Source organism: Crocodylus porosus, unplaced genomic scaffold (genome assembly GCF_001723895.1).
Source record: "Crocodylus porosus isolate Cpor-Errol unplaced genomic scaffold, CroPor_comp1, whole genome shotgun sequence".
NCBI classification, from domain to species: domain Eukaryota; kingdom Metazoa; phylum Chordata; order Crocodylia; family Crocodylidae; genus Crocodylus; species Crocodylus porosus.
In genome coordinates, this window is record NW_017728909.1 from 67,098,105 (window position 1) to 67,116,697 (window position 18,593).

At 41.0% G+C, this 18,593-nt stretch overlaps 1 protein-coding gene across 1 annotated transcript in view; it reads right to left on the reverse strand.

The window, feature by feature from the left end:
- ST8SIA4 (ST8 alpha-N-acetyl-neuraminide alpha-2,8-sialyltransferase 4) overlaps positions 1-18,593 on the reverse strand; it is a 119,925-nt gene that overhangs the window by 50,397 nt on the left and 50,935 nt on the right. The window contains exon 4 of the mRNA XM_019532418.1: positions 16,188-16,481. Coding sequence (XP_019387963.1) covers positions 16,188-16,481 — 294 coding nt within the window. The remainder of the gene's footprint in view (positions 1-16,187; positions 16,482-18,593) is intronic.

Here is an 18,593-nt window from a genome sequence, read left to right on the forward strand (position 1 = left end):
CCCCCACCCCCACTCGGCCCCAGCCCCCTGCACTCACTGGTGGTAGCAGTGGCAATTGGGGCTGCTTAGGGCCTTGGGGTACAGTCCCCCAAGTGGCATGGGGCAGTGGGGGAAACAGGGCTCGGCCCAGACTACCTGGCATCCATGCTGCTGCTGCTGCATCACAGGTGCGTGGCCTGGTTTCGCAGGGCACCAGGCGGTGCCTTGTGCTGTCAGGCAACTTGAGGTTGCTAAAGCTGAGCGGTGCCAGGCCCCAGGTAACAGCCCAAGCAGCTCCAAGCTGCTCTGATTTTTTATACTTGGAACATTTTTTTGTTCCCAGCGTGCCTCTTGAAGCATTTCAAACTAGTTTAGGACACTGCAAGAGGCATGTGCGCACTTGTCTGGATGCACCCAACAGATATCAAATACCTGGAGAATGTTAATGGCCAAAACTAAGTTGGTTACAGGTGTTTTGGTGTGTGTGGGGTGGGCAATAGCTCACCAGAGGTTTTGAGGATTGAATTTCTGGACTTACATCCCTACATTCTGCCTAAATCCCACTTTAGGTACCTGAATCCCACTGTGGAGCTGGGTCTCAGCAGATCTCATGGCTCTTTAAATTACTCTCCTGCTGTCTCAAATATAATGTGTTTTATAGTAAAAATAATCCCCTAAAAGATCACCTTTAAAAATTTCATATAAACTACACAAATAGACCTTAGATAATGTTATAAAAAGGAATTTAGAAGATGATTGATTTTCTACTGTTGGACTTCCTATGTTATGTGTAGTTAAAAAAGAAAAGAAAAGAAAAGGAAAAACAAAAACCACTGAGCCATTTCCTTTCTTCTACATGTACATGCGTATGTAATATCCTTTCTTATAGTACATGCATATTTCTTCTACTGAAGTGAGTGGGAATTATAGGCATCTTTAAACTCATTTTGCCCCTCTGATTGGAATTTCTGCTGTTTTCAGCTGAGGAACAAACAAATCAATGTTAATTTTCTTTCAAGATTACATTGTGACGGGGTCTCAAATGTTTAGATTTTAGTAAAAATGTAGGCTGCAAAATATAAACGGAGGTGTTCAAAGGGAACAGGATTTTTGTTTGTTTTATGCCTACTTACCTTTGATAATGCATTAACAATTTGGAGAAATAAATTATTGGTTGCATTATCTTCATCTGGAAAGTTTAACAATATAGAATCTAAGACTCCCAACAAGCCCTGTGGCAAAATAAGGGTATATTCCTAATACTTGTAGATAAACCCACTACACCAGGCCATTATAAAGCACATACCAATAAATTAATGTTATATAAAAATAAGTGGGCTTATACAATGTATTGCTTCTGTATCTATCTTAAACCTATGTTTGATAACTATCATATCTACCAGAACTAAGAGTATTTTCTGCATCCGTGGGCATAGATTATGGGATGAGAAAGAGGTGTGCAATGATAGGGCTTCATTTTGCCATTCTGAGGCAGATATTGTAACCACTTCTACCCCTAACCTGACAAGTGAATAGCTTTAATTTCAATTACAAAAGCAGAAATTGGCCCATTGAGAGTGTTAATCAATTACTCACATAATTTAGCTATTCAAAGCCATACAAATTAGTAGCTTGTATTCAAGTGAAATAACTCAGACTGAAAAAGAAAAAAAAAGACAGTGGCCAAATTGCTGTTATAATAAATATAAATAATTGAAGAATCCATGTAGGAAAGTTAAGGACTACTTTGCAGTCATCTGGGAATTTGACAGTGTTTGCAACCATAGGGAACTAACTGAAAACTTTCCTTCTAAAGTTGGCAGATCTCATGAAAAAATCTCTAAAGATCGACAAGAGACCAAAGCATTTCACTACAGGCCTCAAACCAATGCATTGCCTCTTTTTTCCAGTTCCCAGATGATGAATGTTTTCCAGAGAATGTCTCCAGTCTGCTCACAAGGACTGTACTACTTTATACTTGTTTGTCCTACAGGCTAAAAGAAGCAGTATATCCAGCTCCATCCTCTAGACCTGCAAAACTCCCACTACTAAGTACTCCTCTTCCTAGTCATCTAGATCTTTACAACTTCCTTTCAAGCAATATTTACTGATATTCCCATCACTTTAGCTAGGACAACTAAGAGTTCTATGAAGCCAGCAGATGGAGCGTAAGTTCAAAGCCTAATATGCCAATTCACAAAATCATTGATATTTCCTATCACATTTTAAGATTGTCTACAAACCCAGTTCTGTAATTTTCCTAAATGAAGCCTGAAGGATAATATGACAGTTTCTAAATTAGCATTTGTTTATATAGAAAGCTAATACTTTTTTCTAACGGGGTAGGCCTGTAATGGTGTGAACATTACTGAGTTTGTCTACACCAATGGTACTCAAGCTTTTGATTCTGTGGGTCAGATGAGTGGTGTGGGTGGGGCTAGTTTGCAGGCCAAAACAGGTCCCATGATGCCTTGGCTAAACCCCTTGCTCCAGGATAAAGTCCTGGGGCCCAGCATTGTCCCCCCTTTGCCATGCAAACCAAGATTGGGCCCTGGGGTACAGCACTGCCCCCCACGCAGCTCCATGAGCCAGGACTGGCTCATGTGGGGCCTGGGATTCCCCATCCTGGTCCTAGGTGCTGGACTGGATACTGCAACCCAGCACTGCCCCTGCCCAACCCCACATGCCAGGATTGGGTGGCTGTTCCAGTTACTGCTCCCCCACTGCCACATTTTTGGACCTGCAGGGAGAGCTGCAGGCTGGATGATTCAGTGCCAGGGACCTGATCTGGCTCATGGGCCAGGGGTTGAGCAACCCTGGCCTACACTACTGAACAGCAGGAATAATAATACGTATGTAAATACACAAATGCAAAACTGGTCACAGGCACATACGGGCACATACGGGCTCAGAAATCAGGCACATACGGGCTCAGAAATACTGCAGGGCCCCAACTTTCAATGTAAGGTGTATTACAGCTCTGGATACTATCAGATCATTGAAAAGCCCCTGATATTTGAGCCAAAATGTAGATATTATTAAAAAAAAATCTCCACTTAATAAGAAAAAAGAAAACAAATCTTTATACAAATAACTAATTGTTACTGACACGTTACAAGAATGAGGTAGATAATTTAAAACTAACAGTGAAGTTATTTAAAAAGACATGACACTGATTATCCAACTTTACTTGACACAATTAAAACATTGTGCCAAGGAAAATAGGTTAATCACTGTCATGTTCCTGAATGTTTTATTACAGGAACTTAGGAAATTTAAAAAATAAAACACAACAACGACAAACAAGCAAAAAATAAATAAACCCCAAAACCTTTTCATTTGAGCAGTTTGTTACATTATTTGAAGTTTAGGTAATGACACTTTTATTAAATAAAATGTATCATTTTGACCTAAAGATGGCCCTTTGATTTTTTGCATTTTCTGAAAGTATACTTATTTGATAATTTTTGCAAAAAAAAAATAAATAAAAAAGGGGGGGGATGACATTCTAATAGCACAAGGGAATATATTAGCAAGACAAACTATGAAGTGTTTGCAGTATTGATCCCTCCCACCAACTATTTTTATTAACACAGAGCTGATGGAGAACTACATGACTTCTTCATGTTTGAGTTTCACAATGTATTATCTTCCTTTACTTCCCACTGTGAGTAATACTGAGTCTGTGAATTTATATAAATGATTATTCCCTTAAAAAAACAGCTGTTTGTTTCATCTTAAAAAAAAAGGTTCTGCACTGAAAACTAACCATAAATAGGAACCATCCTCTCCCTATTCTGGTAAAACTTAAAGACTTCAATGGGCATTCAGCCTTACCAGGGAATACAGCATCGAGTGCAAGACAATCCTTCATAAGCAGAGCCAAAAAAGAAACTGTCTGTATGGCAACCCCACCATGAAATAGGTATGTGATTTCTCCCACTTAAACAGCTAGAAAGAGTAAGACACAAAACTATGTCTAGTGGCATAGCTGATGAATGACAACCAAGTCAAGGGAAGATTCCAATTTCAACTAAAGAAGTCAGAATTAAGTCACTGCATTTAAAATAAAGTGCAGCTAAGGAATTTGTTTTGTGCCTTCTAGTTAAAGAGGAAGTAGAAAAGAGGGCTAGGACCAGCTGTGTTCACTTCATAGATGAACAACAAAGAAGACCATAAGATAATATTCTTGGCTTTTTGTTACCATTCACAGGAACTTTCCTTGCATATTGCCATGAAAGGAAGAAGAAAACTGGGAGAACTATACAGAAGCCAGGGGAATAAGCCTGTAGACCCATGAATTAAAAGAGCTCTCTGTCCCAGCACTCTAGCCCTGAAGCTATCTATGTCTCTGTCTAACACTTCTATATTGCCAGCCCTGCCCTGTTCTTAACAGGCTGACTAACAGATACTTACTTATTTCAGCCAAGCAACAGCAAAAGAAACTCAACAGGGACGTACCTACATATCACCCCATGCTGTACCTGGAAGTGAAGGATACATGCCCACCTGATTCCACTCTACAAACATCAAATCCTGGAAATAAAGTAACAAAGACACTGTAAAACTGTGCTGAGTGCATACCTGCCCATTCCTCTCATGGTCTTTTTCTCAGTTGTGCTTATTAGTGTACATTCCAGGCTGCTCTAATAAGTAGCTGTTAGGACTGGGCGAAGCTTCAGTCCCGGATTTGATTTGGCAGAGATTCAGCCTGATTTAGTGGCTGAATCTCTGAATCCGAATCAAATCAGGAGACCCTTTAATCTCTCTGAATAAAATCGGAATCCTCCGAATCGATTTGGAGAGATTCAATGATTTGAACATAGACACAGCTTTAAATGTTTTTTCTATATACCTCAAGGTATGAGGCAGCTCATGAATGCCGAGATGGTGGGGCAGATGGAGCATCCCACAGAAATGCGGGGGGCTCCCCTGCGTGCTTTACCGTAGATCAGAAGCACTGGGTCTGCCATGGAGCACACTGGGGGGTGGGCCCTGAGCCCCCTGGCTCAGCAACTGGTGCCTCCTGGGTCTGGAGGGGCACCCAGTGTCCCCTCGTGGCTGACTGTTGAGCTGGGGGAGCCCCCCCGTGCACTCAGCAGCAAACCCAGAATTAAGCCGAAAGCACTTCTGGTCCATTTCTGGATTCGCCACTGAGCACATGGGGGGGGCACGCTCCTGTGAGTTGCTCCTTCCACCCCAGCATAACAGCATTCACAAACTGCACCTCATACCTTGAGGTACGTATAAAAACATTTAAAGCTGTGTCTATGGCTGAATCACTGATTCTCTGAATCAGCATCGAATCTTTAGATTCGGATTTGGCTGGATCAAATTGGGGACAGTCATCTGAATCAACGAATTGAATCATTGTGCCCGATTCAGGCCAAATCTAAATCTGAATCAAATATGGCTGTCCCAGGGAGACGGGGCGGAGCTTGCCGGCGGAGCCCGAGCGGGACATCTGCCGCTTGTTTGCACCGGAAGCCGGTGCCCGTGCCGGCGGCCGAGAGCTGGCAATAAAAACCGCCGGCCAGAACGAACAGGGCAGGAGTCCGGAGAGGGGACTCGCTGCCGCAGAGGCGAAGGCTCCAGGAGGGGAGCCGGCAGACGACTCTGCACCAGGCGGGGGTGCGGACCCCAGCAGGGAGTGGCCGCCTGCCCCAGCAGAGGGAAGGACAGCGGTGGCAGCTGGACCCAGGACCCCAAGCGAGGAGCGGCGGATCAGCCCAGAGGACGAAGACTCCAGTGACGGGGAGTTTTGGGACTGTGCCCCTCCAGCTCACGGGACCTACAGGTCTGGGGTCAGCGCAGGGGCCCGGGAGGGCACCGACAAGGCGCAGTAGGCGCCTAGACCAGTGCCGGACACTAGCGGCCAGGAATCCGGTGAGGAGCATCACCGGGAGGGTCTGAACAAGGTCCAGGGCCTCGAGTACAAGAGGACCCAAGGGGGCATGAGGCCGGGGTGAAAGGGGGTGGCGGAGCCCCGCAACGTGACCGCCAGGGACCCCGGGCTACGGAGAACCAGGAGCCGTCCCACTGAACCTAACAGCAAGTCGTGGCGGGCAAGAACCAGGGCGGAGACCGGATGACCAACGGACCACCCTTCCACCGTGAGCCGCTATTCCGAAGGGGGTTCACCCTCCCCCCTTCTCCAGCCTGACGGTCACAATGGCCCATTTTGCACACCCCTAGCAGCCGTGGTTTCTCATTTCCAGGATCTGATGAAAGCAGAGTGGGATTGAATAGATGGGGCAAACTCCATGGTGATGCTCTTTAGTGGCAATGTCTACAGAGATCAAACAGATCAATAAAACAGGCTTCCTGGAGTTCTGATCTCTGGAGCAGTGTTAACTGCTACTCTGGTTTCCATAGATCTGCTGTGCAGCATGCCATGGAAAAGAGGATACTTCGGATTGCCAGTTTCAGTAGCCTTCCATTAGTGGAAAGAGCAGGATTTGGCTCCTAACCTTACCAGCCATAGCAAACAAGGCTATTATTGGGACTTGTGCTTGTGTTCTATTTAATGTAGTTCTGTAGGAATTCTAACTTTGAAAAAAAAACCCTGCATTTACCTCATAAGACGTTCAATCACAAAGGAAGTATCATTAGAAGAATAGCTCAGCTTGGAGTCTCAGACCTACTAATTAACCCTGGTTTCATCTTTCTGATTTTTTGTGTTAAATTCAATTGATTTTTAAAAGCTGTGTGGTTGACTTATTGGAATTGCTTTATAATTAACCTTCCTGGCAGTGGCTACAGACAGAAAAGAAATCATTTTAATCAATTAAACCCCTCATTTGCAGGTCCAACTTCAATCCCAAACACTGCTGGATATTGATTACCTCAACTATTTTGTCAATAATACATGTATAATTACATAAAATGTTCCATAAAACCTTTAAAACAATACATAAGGATACCATGCAATTGTCCAAAGAATGTATAGTACCTCCAAATTATAGTGCTATAATCTGATATTTGACTCAGCAATACAGGAGTTAAAAGCACTTTCATTGTGTTTGTCCTCAGAAAATTGATCACACCAAAAAAGCACTTGATCTGCCTAAGAACTGCTTAAGTCAAAATCTGAATTTAAAGGTCATTTAAGACATGCAGCTGCTTAAGAATGCAGATATTATAGTGAACCTAGTATTTACATAATATGTGCACATGAAGCTTTGAATCCTCATGAGATGTCTGAGCAGTAGCCGTCACTCAGAGAAGTTTAATAGGGCATGAAATCTGCAGAAAAGCAATTTCTTTTTCAAACACCACATTACCTTTTTTATGACCCAAAAAATGCACAAATGACCAGAAAAAAAATAAAAAGTTTCCTTGAAATTTGCTCATAATGTTATACACTGTGATATAGTCTAGATAAGACTAATGGCTAAATTCTGCTTTCTGTAACCTCTATTAAAAGACCATTTTAATTGCATAAGAAGAAAAAAAAAATCAATGCTACATGAAATTATTACAAAACTGTCTGTTCATATGCACTATTCGGTCTTATAAACAAATAATTTGACCAAACCAGATCAGATTAGTAAGACTAATATCCTGTTTCTGGACACCTATGCTTGATGCTTTTGAGAAGATGAACATAAAGCAAAACACATAAACCTGAACAACTTAACAATGGCGGTCACTGGGTGCATCGACATGAGATATTTACTGCAGAGCTGGCTAATTGGCTCCAGGATAAAACATCACCATTTACATGTGCAACCCTATTAGGTCATGGTAGACAACACCGCCACAGGCTAGCCCAGGTAAACACAAGTAGTACCCTGCAACAGAATTGTTTCATGCCCTGCAGCACATATGTAGACAGTGATGGGGCTGGCTGCAGAATGAGGGTGCAGTCCCTATGCTGAAGCACCCTAATGCTATAGCCTGCCCCACTTGCTGCACATGGACCCTGGCCAGACAACCCTGGGCTGGCATGCTGACTGGGTTCTCCTGCCAGCCCAAGATGCTCTGACCAGGCTTCATGTCCTGCATGTGAATAAACTCTGGAACAATATGCTCTGGGGCTTTTATTTATTCTGGGCGTATATTCAAATGGTGCACCCAGGAACAAAAAGCTCTGCAGCAATAAGGTCCAGAGTGTGTGTATGTGTGGATTAACAGCATGTGTAGATGTGCACACTGGAAAGAAAGCAAAGGCAACTTCTTCCCACAGTCATCAGGATTTTAAGAATTAATTTCCCTTCTTAATTAACAGGTAAAATGGCAAATATCAAAATAAGTTATAAAAGCACTTAGCCTGCTTTCCATTACATCTGAATTTTGTTTTTTCAAACCAGAGTGCTCTGGATTGGAATTAAATGCAGAAAAACAGTGTACAGACTTGTTTGACAAAAAATGAATATTTGAAAATGTGACTATAAGCTTTTTGAGGTATGGAGCACCTTTTTTTGTAAAACACTTATCACAATCAGTCCGTAAGACTAACTTGGGTTCCTGAGCATTAGTGTAATACAAATAACTAACAGCTCAATTTTGCAGACTTATGTGGATTTGTAGTTGTAAATCTAATAAAGTTAGGTAACGCCTCAGAGAAGATCCTCATTGTACCTATCAGAACTCTATAAACTTCCGTGTCCCTCAAAAGGAAAAATACTGTGGTTGTTCAAATTACAAAGGGCCCTTGTCTATCAGAAATGAAAACCCCTTTCTTCCAAAACAACTTAATGAACTCATTTAGTCCATTAAACATAAAATTGTGCTTTTTATTTGTCCCCATTAGCTTATCCTTTCAAGTTTAGGATACCACTTTGGAAGACCTTTCTGAAGTCATGTTTTTATCTTATTAAAATCTCACAGAATTTCGGATAATATGACTTTAGAAGGATGTTATGATATAAGCACTAATGCAAGGGTTTTAGTGACTTTGCTGACTAACACTCAAACTGTTAAAGTCTAATTAAGAAAATATACTTTCTTTCATACAAATGATTGTTTAATGCAGGGGTGGACAACCTGTAATACAAGTGCAAAAACTGGCATAGGCTGTCTCTGTGTATGGTACACAGCAGGTAAGGGAGGGACAGTCAGCACAGTGGCAGAGAGGCAGGTCAGGTAGCAGAAAGCAGAGTAGCAGACTAGGCAGGAGAAGGGAAATGGAGAGGCACTCAAGCAGGATGTAGGGCTTAATTTGTGGCATGCCTGCCACCCCCCCAGGTTTAATGTAAAAGATGCATATTCCAGATAAAATAGCATTAGTTCAAGTGAGAGGAGACACAGAGGTTAATATTTATTTGTTTAGAACCTTAAAAAAGAATTTGTAGAAATACAAAGAGCATGTTTACTCGAATCTAAGATGAGATGCATGTCCCTCAAGCAACATAGGGACAAAGCCCCCCATCTTACATTCATGTACAAAGTGGAGGGGAGGGCAGATGGCTGCTGCAGCTCTGATTCTGACCCTAAGCCCAAGTCAAGGCCAGAATTTGGCTCATAGCAGCTACCACCACCCCACCTCCACTTGCCCTCTACATCTTGGCATTGATGCCTACACAGTCAGATGGATTGTAAATTGGCTCAGGGGTCATACTCAGAGTGGTGGGGGATGGGTCATTTTCGACCTGGAGGGGAGTGGGCAGTGGGGTCCCACAGGGCTCGGTCCTCAGGCCTGTATTATTCAGTTTCTTTATTAGCAGCTTGGATAACAGGGTGAAGAACAGCCTGTTTAAATTCACAGATGACACCAAGATTTGCGGTGAGGTGGACATGCTAGAAGGGAAGGACAGATTACAGCAGGACCTGGACAGGTTACATGGGTGGGCAAGTGAAAATAGGATGGGATTCAATACTGACAAGTGCAGGGTGCTTCATTTGAGCAGTAGGAACCAGCAGCATACCTATAGGCTGGGGAACTCCCTTCTCAGAAGCACAGTGGCAGAAAGAGATTTTGCAGTCATTATTGATCCCAAGATGAACATGGGCCAACAATGCGAGAACATGGTCAGTAGGGCTAACCGTACCTTGTCCTGCATCCACAGATGCATCACAAGCAGGGCCAAGGAGGTGATCCTCCCCCTCTATGTGACACCGGTCAGGCTGCAGCTGGAGTACTGCATCCAGTTCTGGGCGCCGCACTTCAGGAGGGATGTGGACAGCATTGAGAGGGTCCAAAGGAGGGCCACTCGTATGATCCAGGGACAGCAGGGCAGACCCGATGCGGGACTTCAATCTGTTCAGCCTTTGCAAGAGAAGGCTGAGGGGGGACCTAGTAGCTGTCTATAAATTTACTAGGGGGGACCAGTGGGGTTTGGGAGAGACCTTGTTCCCCCAAGAGCCTCCTGGAGGAACAAGGAATAATGGCCATAAGTTGCTAGACAGTAGGTTTAAACTAGACATCAGGAGGCACTACTTTACAGTCAGGGCGGCTAAGATCTGGAACCAACTTCCAAGGAAAATGGTGATGGCTCCTACCCCGGGGGTCTTTAAGAGGAGGCTCGATGTTTACCTAGCTAGGGTCATTTGAGCCCGGTTTTCTCTCCTGCCCAGGGCAGGGTGTTGGACTAGAACATCTACAAGGTCCCTTCCAACCCTATATCTATGAATCTTCTGCACCCTCTCCCCTGTCCTTATTGTCAGGTGAAGCTTGGATCCAGCTCAGGCTGGATTCCCTCCCAGGCTCAGAGCACATAGAAAATCTATCCCCTGCCTGCTGATACTGCTGTGTGGCCTGACAAGGGCTATGCTTCCATGAACTGAGCTTCATGACCTGGGAGGAAATAAAGTCCACGCAGCATTTGACAGATATGGGGGGGAGGCAAGAGGAGGCAGATACTGTGATGAGAAAGGAAGGAAGGGGCATGTATTGAAGGGAGTGGGTGGTGAGGGGTGAGCAGAGACTGTAGGGAGTGAGGGGGAAGTAGCAGAGATTTCTGGGAGCAAGGGGGGAGGCAGCAGCTGTGGGGAGCTGGCTGTGCAGGTGGCAGAGGACAGAAAAGCTGCAGGGAGAAGTGGGGGGCAGAGAGTAAGGGGCTTCCTGACTGCCCCCCCCCCAGCCACCTGACACCCCCCAGCCACTGCTTCCCTGTTGTAGCAATTGTTGGAGGAACAAATTCAAGACAACCCCCTGATAATTAGATTCTATACCTGGTAAACTATAACAAATTAATAATTTTTCCATATATAGAATCTTATTGTTGTGGGGGGGGGTCATCTTAAATACAGGGTTGTCTTAGATTCAAGTAAATATAGTAATAATAGGAAATGATCCTAAATGTCACAGTCCCACTGTGTACTTCAGGTCTTTGCAGTCCCCGATGCACAACCATCAAGCTATGTTCCAGAGCAAAGATATGGAAGTTCTAAGAATCTTGGTGTTTTAACAAAACAAATTCAAGCAAATAAGCAAGGAAAATCACATCATAAAATAAGATACTTGCACAGACACTACTTTCTGTAGTTAACACTTGCTTGTTTTCATTTCAGCAGTAACTCAAACAGGATTTCCTCTTTCCATTTCAAATGTTGTATGATGTTAAAATGTTTAACTGACTACTAAAGCTTTTATCTATAATAGATTAGATCTTTTGACAAGTCTCTCTCTCGCTCTCTGCTGCAGTGCATTTGTGGGTACATTTTCTTTTTCCATTTTGCTACTATGTATCCTTCACTTGCTTTTATCTTCAGCTGAGGGCTCCGTTATTTACCATAGTTTGTTTACTATGTGCTAACTCATACAGACTTGTGCTCAAGATAAGGGTGTGCTCGCAATCGCCCAAAACTAATTTTCTACAAATAAAAAGGTCGGCCTCTTCACAAAATAGTTTTTGATAATACTACATCAGAAAAATGCCTTTCAGGTGTGCACATATCATCATATACTTTACTTTAAAAAAATAAAAATCAACAGAAGTAAACCAAAATAAATGTAGAATTGTAATGCGCTAAATAGTCTTTAGAATTCTTAAGTCACAATATGCAATTTATACTTACTACTTGAATTGACAATCGGGGTCAGCTTTGCATTTGTTTCAACCAGTATAAATTACTCAAGAAGCCTATGTGAGAGGCATGTAGCCATTTACATTCCACAAGTAGCACTAGAGATTTGGAAAATCCCACTGATTCCTATATTAAAGGATAATATAAACTCATTTAAGCCTGCCTGCTAATTGATGTGGGAATTGTCTAATCTTGGCTTTCTGTCCCTCTTTGGGACTCCTTATGTTTTTTACTCACAGACTGCCCTAGCTAGCCTCAGCTTAGCTTTTCACACCTCATTAAGGCTCCTTAAATTGTTATTGCCGAGTATCTTGCTTCTAACTGCATTCTTAATAGGACCCATTCAGTTTCTGGGCTGCTAATAGTAGAGCAGAAGTTTTCAACCTTTTTTCATTTGTGAACACCTACATTTTTTTTTTTAAGTGCAGACCTCTTTGAATTGTAACTGGCTATTCACATACTTTTGATTGATCATAATCACCTTAGACATAGTCTGATGACCCCCAAGGGTTGGTGGACCACAGGCTGAAAACCACTGTAGTACAGTACTTGCAACAGTTAAGATGGACTAAAAGAATTAACATTCCTGCCCTCCCCTAGCAATGTTTTTGTTGTTAAACAAGCCTATTGTTTAACAGCAAACCTCATTGTTAAACAAGACTGTATTATCTAAGTTAGTAGTGGAAGCTAGAAAAGTTTTTATTTAGAGTAACTTAGTAAACTTCCCATTGTGTAGATTTAAATTTACTTCAGTTTTTAGGTTGCAGGCTTATTACTAGGAGAATATAAAACTTTATTTCGGGCAGTTTTTAAAATTTTCTATCATCTTTTCCTTTGTATGTCATATGCTCCCAAATAAGAGATGCACCTTGTTTTTCAAAGGCAGAATATAAGGAAAAAATAGATTTTTCCAGAGTCATGTTCAGATGTGTGACAGAGTAAATCCTCCTGGAAAGTGGAAATGGAGTGTCCAGAAAGTGTAGCATCCCAGGAGACAGTTGCGAAGGAAACTATCTGATGTGTCAGGAGCCATATTGTTGCAAAAGCAATAGCAAAAACGTTACTTCTTTATTGTATATAGTTCTGTAAGGAATGAAGAGTTGTTTTTACACCACAAGCCTTATCACCTACAGACCACAAGAAGCAGCTCATCTCAGAGTCGGCTCAATTGCTACTTCAGGTACAAGGTACAGCTCTCAGCCAAAATCTACTGCAGCAGTGAGAGGGTTAACACAGGACTCCACCAATTTTCTTGGTGGAGACGGAGGGAAGTGGTGGCCCTTTTGGCAACCAGAGTACAGTGTCTGCTTTCTTCTGTTCTTCCCTGCTTCTATTTAGTGAAGAAAAATCAGCTTCCCCACTTAAGGGGTGATTTTGGGGGAATGGCTGTATGTGGTATGTGACTAAATATATTAATACAAACTTTGAGAATAATCTTTACCTATCAGCTTCTACCACTGCTATAATATATAGTGTTCTGCTTGAAATATATACATAAAATAAATATAATAAATTAGCACCAAACTATTTTCTGTTTAATATGAAAGAGGTGGTATTCTTTTCCTAGACTAAACTTGTATTTAATATTACACCTGATTACTATGAACAAGCAATTTTTTTCCGAAGCAGGTAAAGTATGTCTTCTGGACATTAAAAAGAATATTTACTTTAAAAGTAATGAAATCTTTCTTTATTCTAGTTTTAAATTTGAAACATGAAGTAAAATTAAATTGCTTGCATCTCACTATAGAAGCCAATGGAGTTAGACCATAAACATTTTAAAATCTTTTGTTTTCATTTCATGTTCTTTCATATTATTCAAGAAAACTGTAAAGAATATTTAATAATGATGATTTTGTGTTGCTTACTGTAACATGCAACACAATGCAGCCAGTAGGTCAGATAGAAAGTAGATAATTAAAATACAAAAGGAGAGCACTGAATTAAACAGCCAAGCACGCTTTCCTAAAAGCAAGATCTCATCGCAGGATGTTGCTAATTGCGACTTAGTGATAGTTGTCTAAATTCAAAAAGGTGACTAGCAATTTTGGGTGATTCAGTTTTGGCTTCCCAATTTATGATTCTGCCCTTCTGAGGTAGCTTAGCCTGAACCCTGTGCAGACCAGATAGTTAAAGCAGTCAAAATTACTAGTCACTTTTGATAATTTAAACTGTTTCTACAGATGGAAATGGAAACAGATGTTTTGAAATTGAAACTGAACTTATTTATTCAGATATATGCACACATGCTTAAACAAACCACACCAATCCATATGCTCTAGGCACCCTGAACACAACTTGAAAATTCAACAAAATCAAAGCCCAAATATAACTAAAGTGCAGCAGCACAACTAAAAAAAATACAACAAACACATACTGTCAGAAAACTCAATACCAAATTAAACTTCTCTTACCAGTACTTAAATCATGTTCAAATGGCTATGTTTACTTGCTTAATGCCATCAAAGGTCCCCATCACTTGGAAGATGACTGAATTCTGAATCCATGGCCTCCACATATGGCATCCACAGAAACTGCTCTTACGTGTATCAGTAGGCACACAACAATTTAAACATTTCCAAAGGCCAGCTATACACTCATACAAGCCCTTTAAAATGTCACCAAAACATGCCAAAATAGTACCTCTTTAAATTAAGTACTGTCTTGAAACATATAATTTTTTGTCACATGTACGGGGACAGAAAATAAGAGCTGTGTTGGGGTTGAGGCTAGAGCTGGACTGATCCTCAGTCTTCCATGAAAGGCTGCTAGGACCCCACTGATGTTGGAGCCCAAATCCCCTCTACTCTGAGGACAAAAATAAAGGTTTAGAGGCTTTGGAAGCTGTTGCCACTTGTCCACCATATTCACCTTTCTTCTCTGGCTCTCCGCTCTCCCCCCATCTTTACCACCTGACCCTGCAAGGCAGAGGAGGAAGCTGAGAGTGGAAGTTCAAGTGGCTGCAGCCTGCTCCAGTGTCTGCCAGAATGCTCCAACCAGGAACAGCACAAGGATATATGTGTACCTGCTTAGCTGAAGCATTTCCAAGTGTGTTTCAGTTGAAAACACATCAATTGTTATGTCTGTCCACACCTGCTTACACTTCCTACCTGACCTCTTCTGTGGTGGTATGAGAGAAAGAGAAGGGCAGTTTCTCAGGCAGGCCCCAAGACATTTACAACTGTTGACTTGACTGGGATGGTTGAGTCCGGGATGATCCTACCTTAAGTAGTGCGCTGGATTATGACCTCCTGACATCCGTCCCAGCCCTATTTTCATGTGATCCTGCAATTCTATGTTTGGATCAAAACAGATATCCAAAATACTATGCAACTCACAGAAAGCTACTACTACTCTTGAAGCATGGATTGAATGTGTGTTTGACACAATACTCACTCAACACTTAACAAATGAGTTGACATGCTGTACCCATATGGATAGCCCCCTGTGGAATAAATCACAATAGTCTAATCTTGAAATGACAACACATGGATGACAGTTACAAGACAGTTACATGTCTATACTCAGTTATGGGATTGAAAAAAAATCTATCAGATCCCCATGCAGAGTGCCATTAACCATATACATAACTTTTCACAACTTCTACTTTTCTGATTAGTTGACTGGCTCAAAAAGTAGGCTGCATTCAGGAGGACAAACCCTTGGGGTAAGAAAGGGTTCTGAGAAACTGCCTGAGAAACTTCCCTTCTTTTTTTCCTCGTACCACTACAGAGCAGCTTTTCAGATCTCCCAGACCTGATAAATCATTTCCACGGTTATTATTTAATGATTCCATATGAAAATGCAGTTGTTTTTCTTGCCTCTACAATGCTGCTCGATCTTCTCCTAGTAGAGGTATTGTAGGATTTTTATTGCCCATTATGTTCCAAAGGTTCCCAAGAATGTTTGGAATTGATTTGCTTTTTCCAGGAATACCTTCCTAACAGGATAAAAGCATGTTGTTTGTAGAGGAAGAGAATAAAGTTTACCTATTTAAAGCATTCTGATTGTTTGCCTTCAAATAGACTAAATGAGTGGATGGCATTTATTACCAAATTATATGAACTTTATTAAAAATATATTTTTAATAAAAAAATATTAAAAAGGCAAATCTATTATAAAATTAATAAATGTTATGATACTTGTAACAGTTTCCTAGAGTGTTTACCTTTTTACTGGAAATTTAAGTTACAAGTTCCACTGTGCCAAGGACAGACCAGTCTTTTCCAGACACTTACCCTCTGACAGCATGAATAAGTCTCAGTGATGGATAGGCGGTTCGCACTTTCAATTTATTCTTAAGGATTAATGCATTAACCCACTCCACATGCTTCTCTCCACCTTTGACCATGAAAGCAGGGATCCAAAGGACACTGTCATTCAGCATAGATAGTCTATGCACAAATTTTTCTCTGTCGCTCTCATTCCGAAAACCTCCAAATGCTCTTTGTACAACTGATGGATTCATGGTAATAAAATCAGATTTCGTTCCCACATCTGAAGCAAACTCCACCACTGGAGCTAGATTGCACCTGAAGAGGACAAAAATAAAACATAAATGATGATAACTATGAAACATTAACTTAGTTAAAATGGGTAAAAAGAAAGCTGAGAGTGAACATACATGTATGTTTTTTTTGCTGGTAATCAATATAGAATTAAATAATATTGTATGAAGTTTGCATGGACCCACACAATGTTCTAAAAAGGTATCAATTGTAATCAACTCAGCAATGAAGATGCTGTACAGTATATTTGAAGTTCAGATCATTAATGTTTGAATAAAAAATATCAATACCTAGACAAGCAATTATGCATAAGAATATTGCTTCTACTATCTATTGGTTTTCATATGCGCTTATTTGTTTGTGCTGTCTTGATAAAATTATTTGAAGTAGGTTATAGCTCAAACTCTTAATAGCAACCATGCCAATCAAATAACACATAATTTCTTATTGTTATCCATCACTTAAATATAAATTTAAAACAATATTTAACTAAAATTATATTGGTTTGGGGTTATTTGGTTGTTACTACAGTTGGTCAAAAATATATCATTTAGTATGTATATGATTTTTCATCAAAATGTAAAATTATGACAAAAAACAGGTAGTATTTATGTTTGCCTTGGGGAGGGTATTGAAAATTTCCACTTTCCAAACCAAGATCTTGTTGTTAAAATTGCAGGGACCTCATGAGTTTTCCAAGCTTAAACTTGTTGAAGCTCTTCATACCATCAGAAATCTTTTTATGGCTACAATTTTGTGTGTGTATATATGTACACATACATAAGACCACTTCCTTAACAGTTCATTTTTTGCCATTAAACTAATTTGTAACACAGTCAGATAAGATATACTTAATAATCTATGAATGGATTAAATTTAAACCTTTTTAGGAACAAATTATATCTGCTGGCAGGGGCAGATCCAGGGGAAGTGTGGTAACGTAGTCACACCCTCCTTTATCTGTGCTGCCTGTGAGCTCTTGGCATAGCGTCTGTCTGGAGCTCTCATTTTCATGTTTTAGAACCCAGGAACCTGAAGGGTAAATGCTGCCATCACTTTTCATCACTTCCTTTCCCCTCCTGCCAAATTCAATACAAAGGTGGAGGGAAGGGAAAATATTCACCCCCTGGGTTCTGCAGCCACAAAAAAGTAGGGGCTCTGGCCAAATCCTACACCAATCAGTCCATGAGCTCAGAGCTACTACTCATTCAAACTCTAGCAAGAGCCCAGTATCTCATAGGTCACTCTGCATGCATGGCATGGCCAAACTGTCTGTATGGAAGGAAGACTTCCCTGGGAGGGCTCCCTTCCCTCCCCTCCTCCCCCTCTCCCCTTTGCCACATTCCTGGATCTTCTGTTGTCTGTGGAAGAATAACAGAATCAATTTAATTCAGGTGCACACCAAAAACAAGGCATCAAGTAGTCCACGTGCTTAGGGGGTCTCTTGGCGTTTCTTTGTTTTTGTCATTTTGTAACTCAACCTTTTGTTATTTTCATTGTCATTTTTTGTTGGGGAGAAACATGGGAAATATTTTTGGTTAAAATTATAACAAAATACATGTTATCTTGGTAACAGCACCCAGCACTGTCAAAAACCACAAGAATATGAAATAACAGTACATGAAAAAGAAGTACCATTCCTATTTTACAATAACAGAATAGAAACATAAAGAAATTAAGTGACCTGCCCAATCTTTTAAATCTCTCTTCACTTCCAAAGGTTCTGTGTAGTTAGAAAATGGTATCTAAATGTAATTTCCTCTAGAACCTGAAAAATAATCTTCAGCAAGCCAGACTGCATAGCTAATATCTTGTGTCATCACCGATTCAGCAGTAATGTCTCTAATATAAAAGGTTATGCTTCATAATGGCGCACTTTCTTAGTCTAATGTATCTAGCAGTACATATTTAACAGGTAGGCTTGCAGTAATAAGCAGACCCAAATATAGTCCTTGGTAATGGGGTTGTTCATGCACTGTTATTACAATTCTTAGCCAAATTCAAACCTTAAAATTAGATATCCAATTATACATAAATGGTCAGTTAAATAAATTGCATTTCCACCCCCTCCCCAATATCAACTGCCTCTAGCATTGGAATTTTGCCCTTAGGAAATACAACTAATTATTTAGGTGC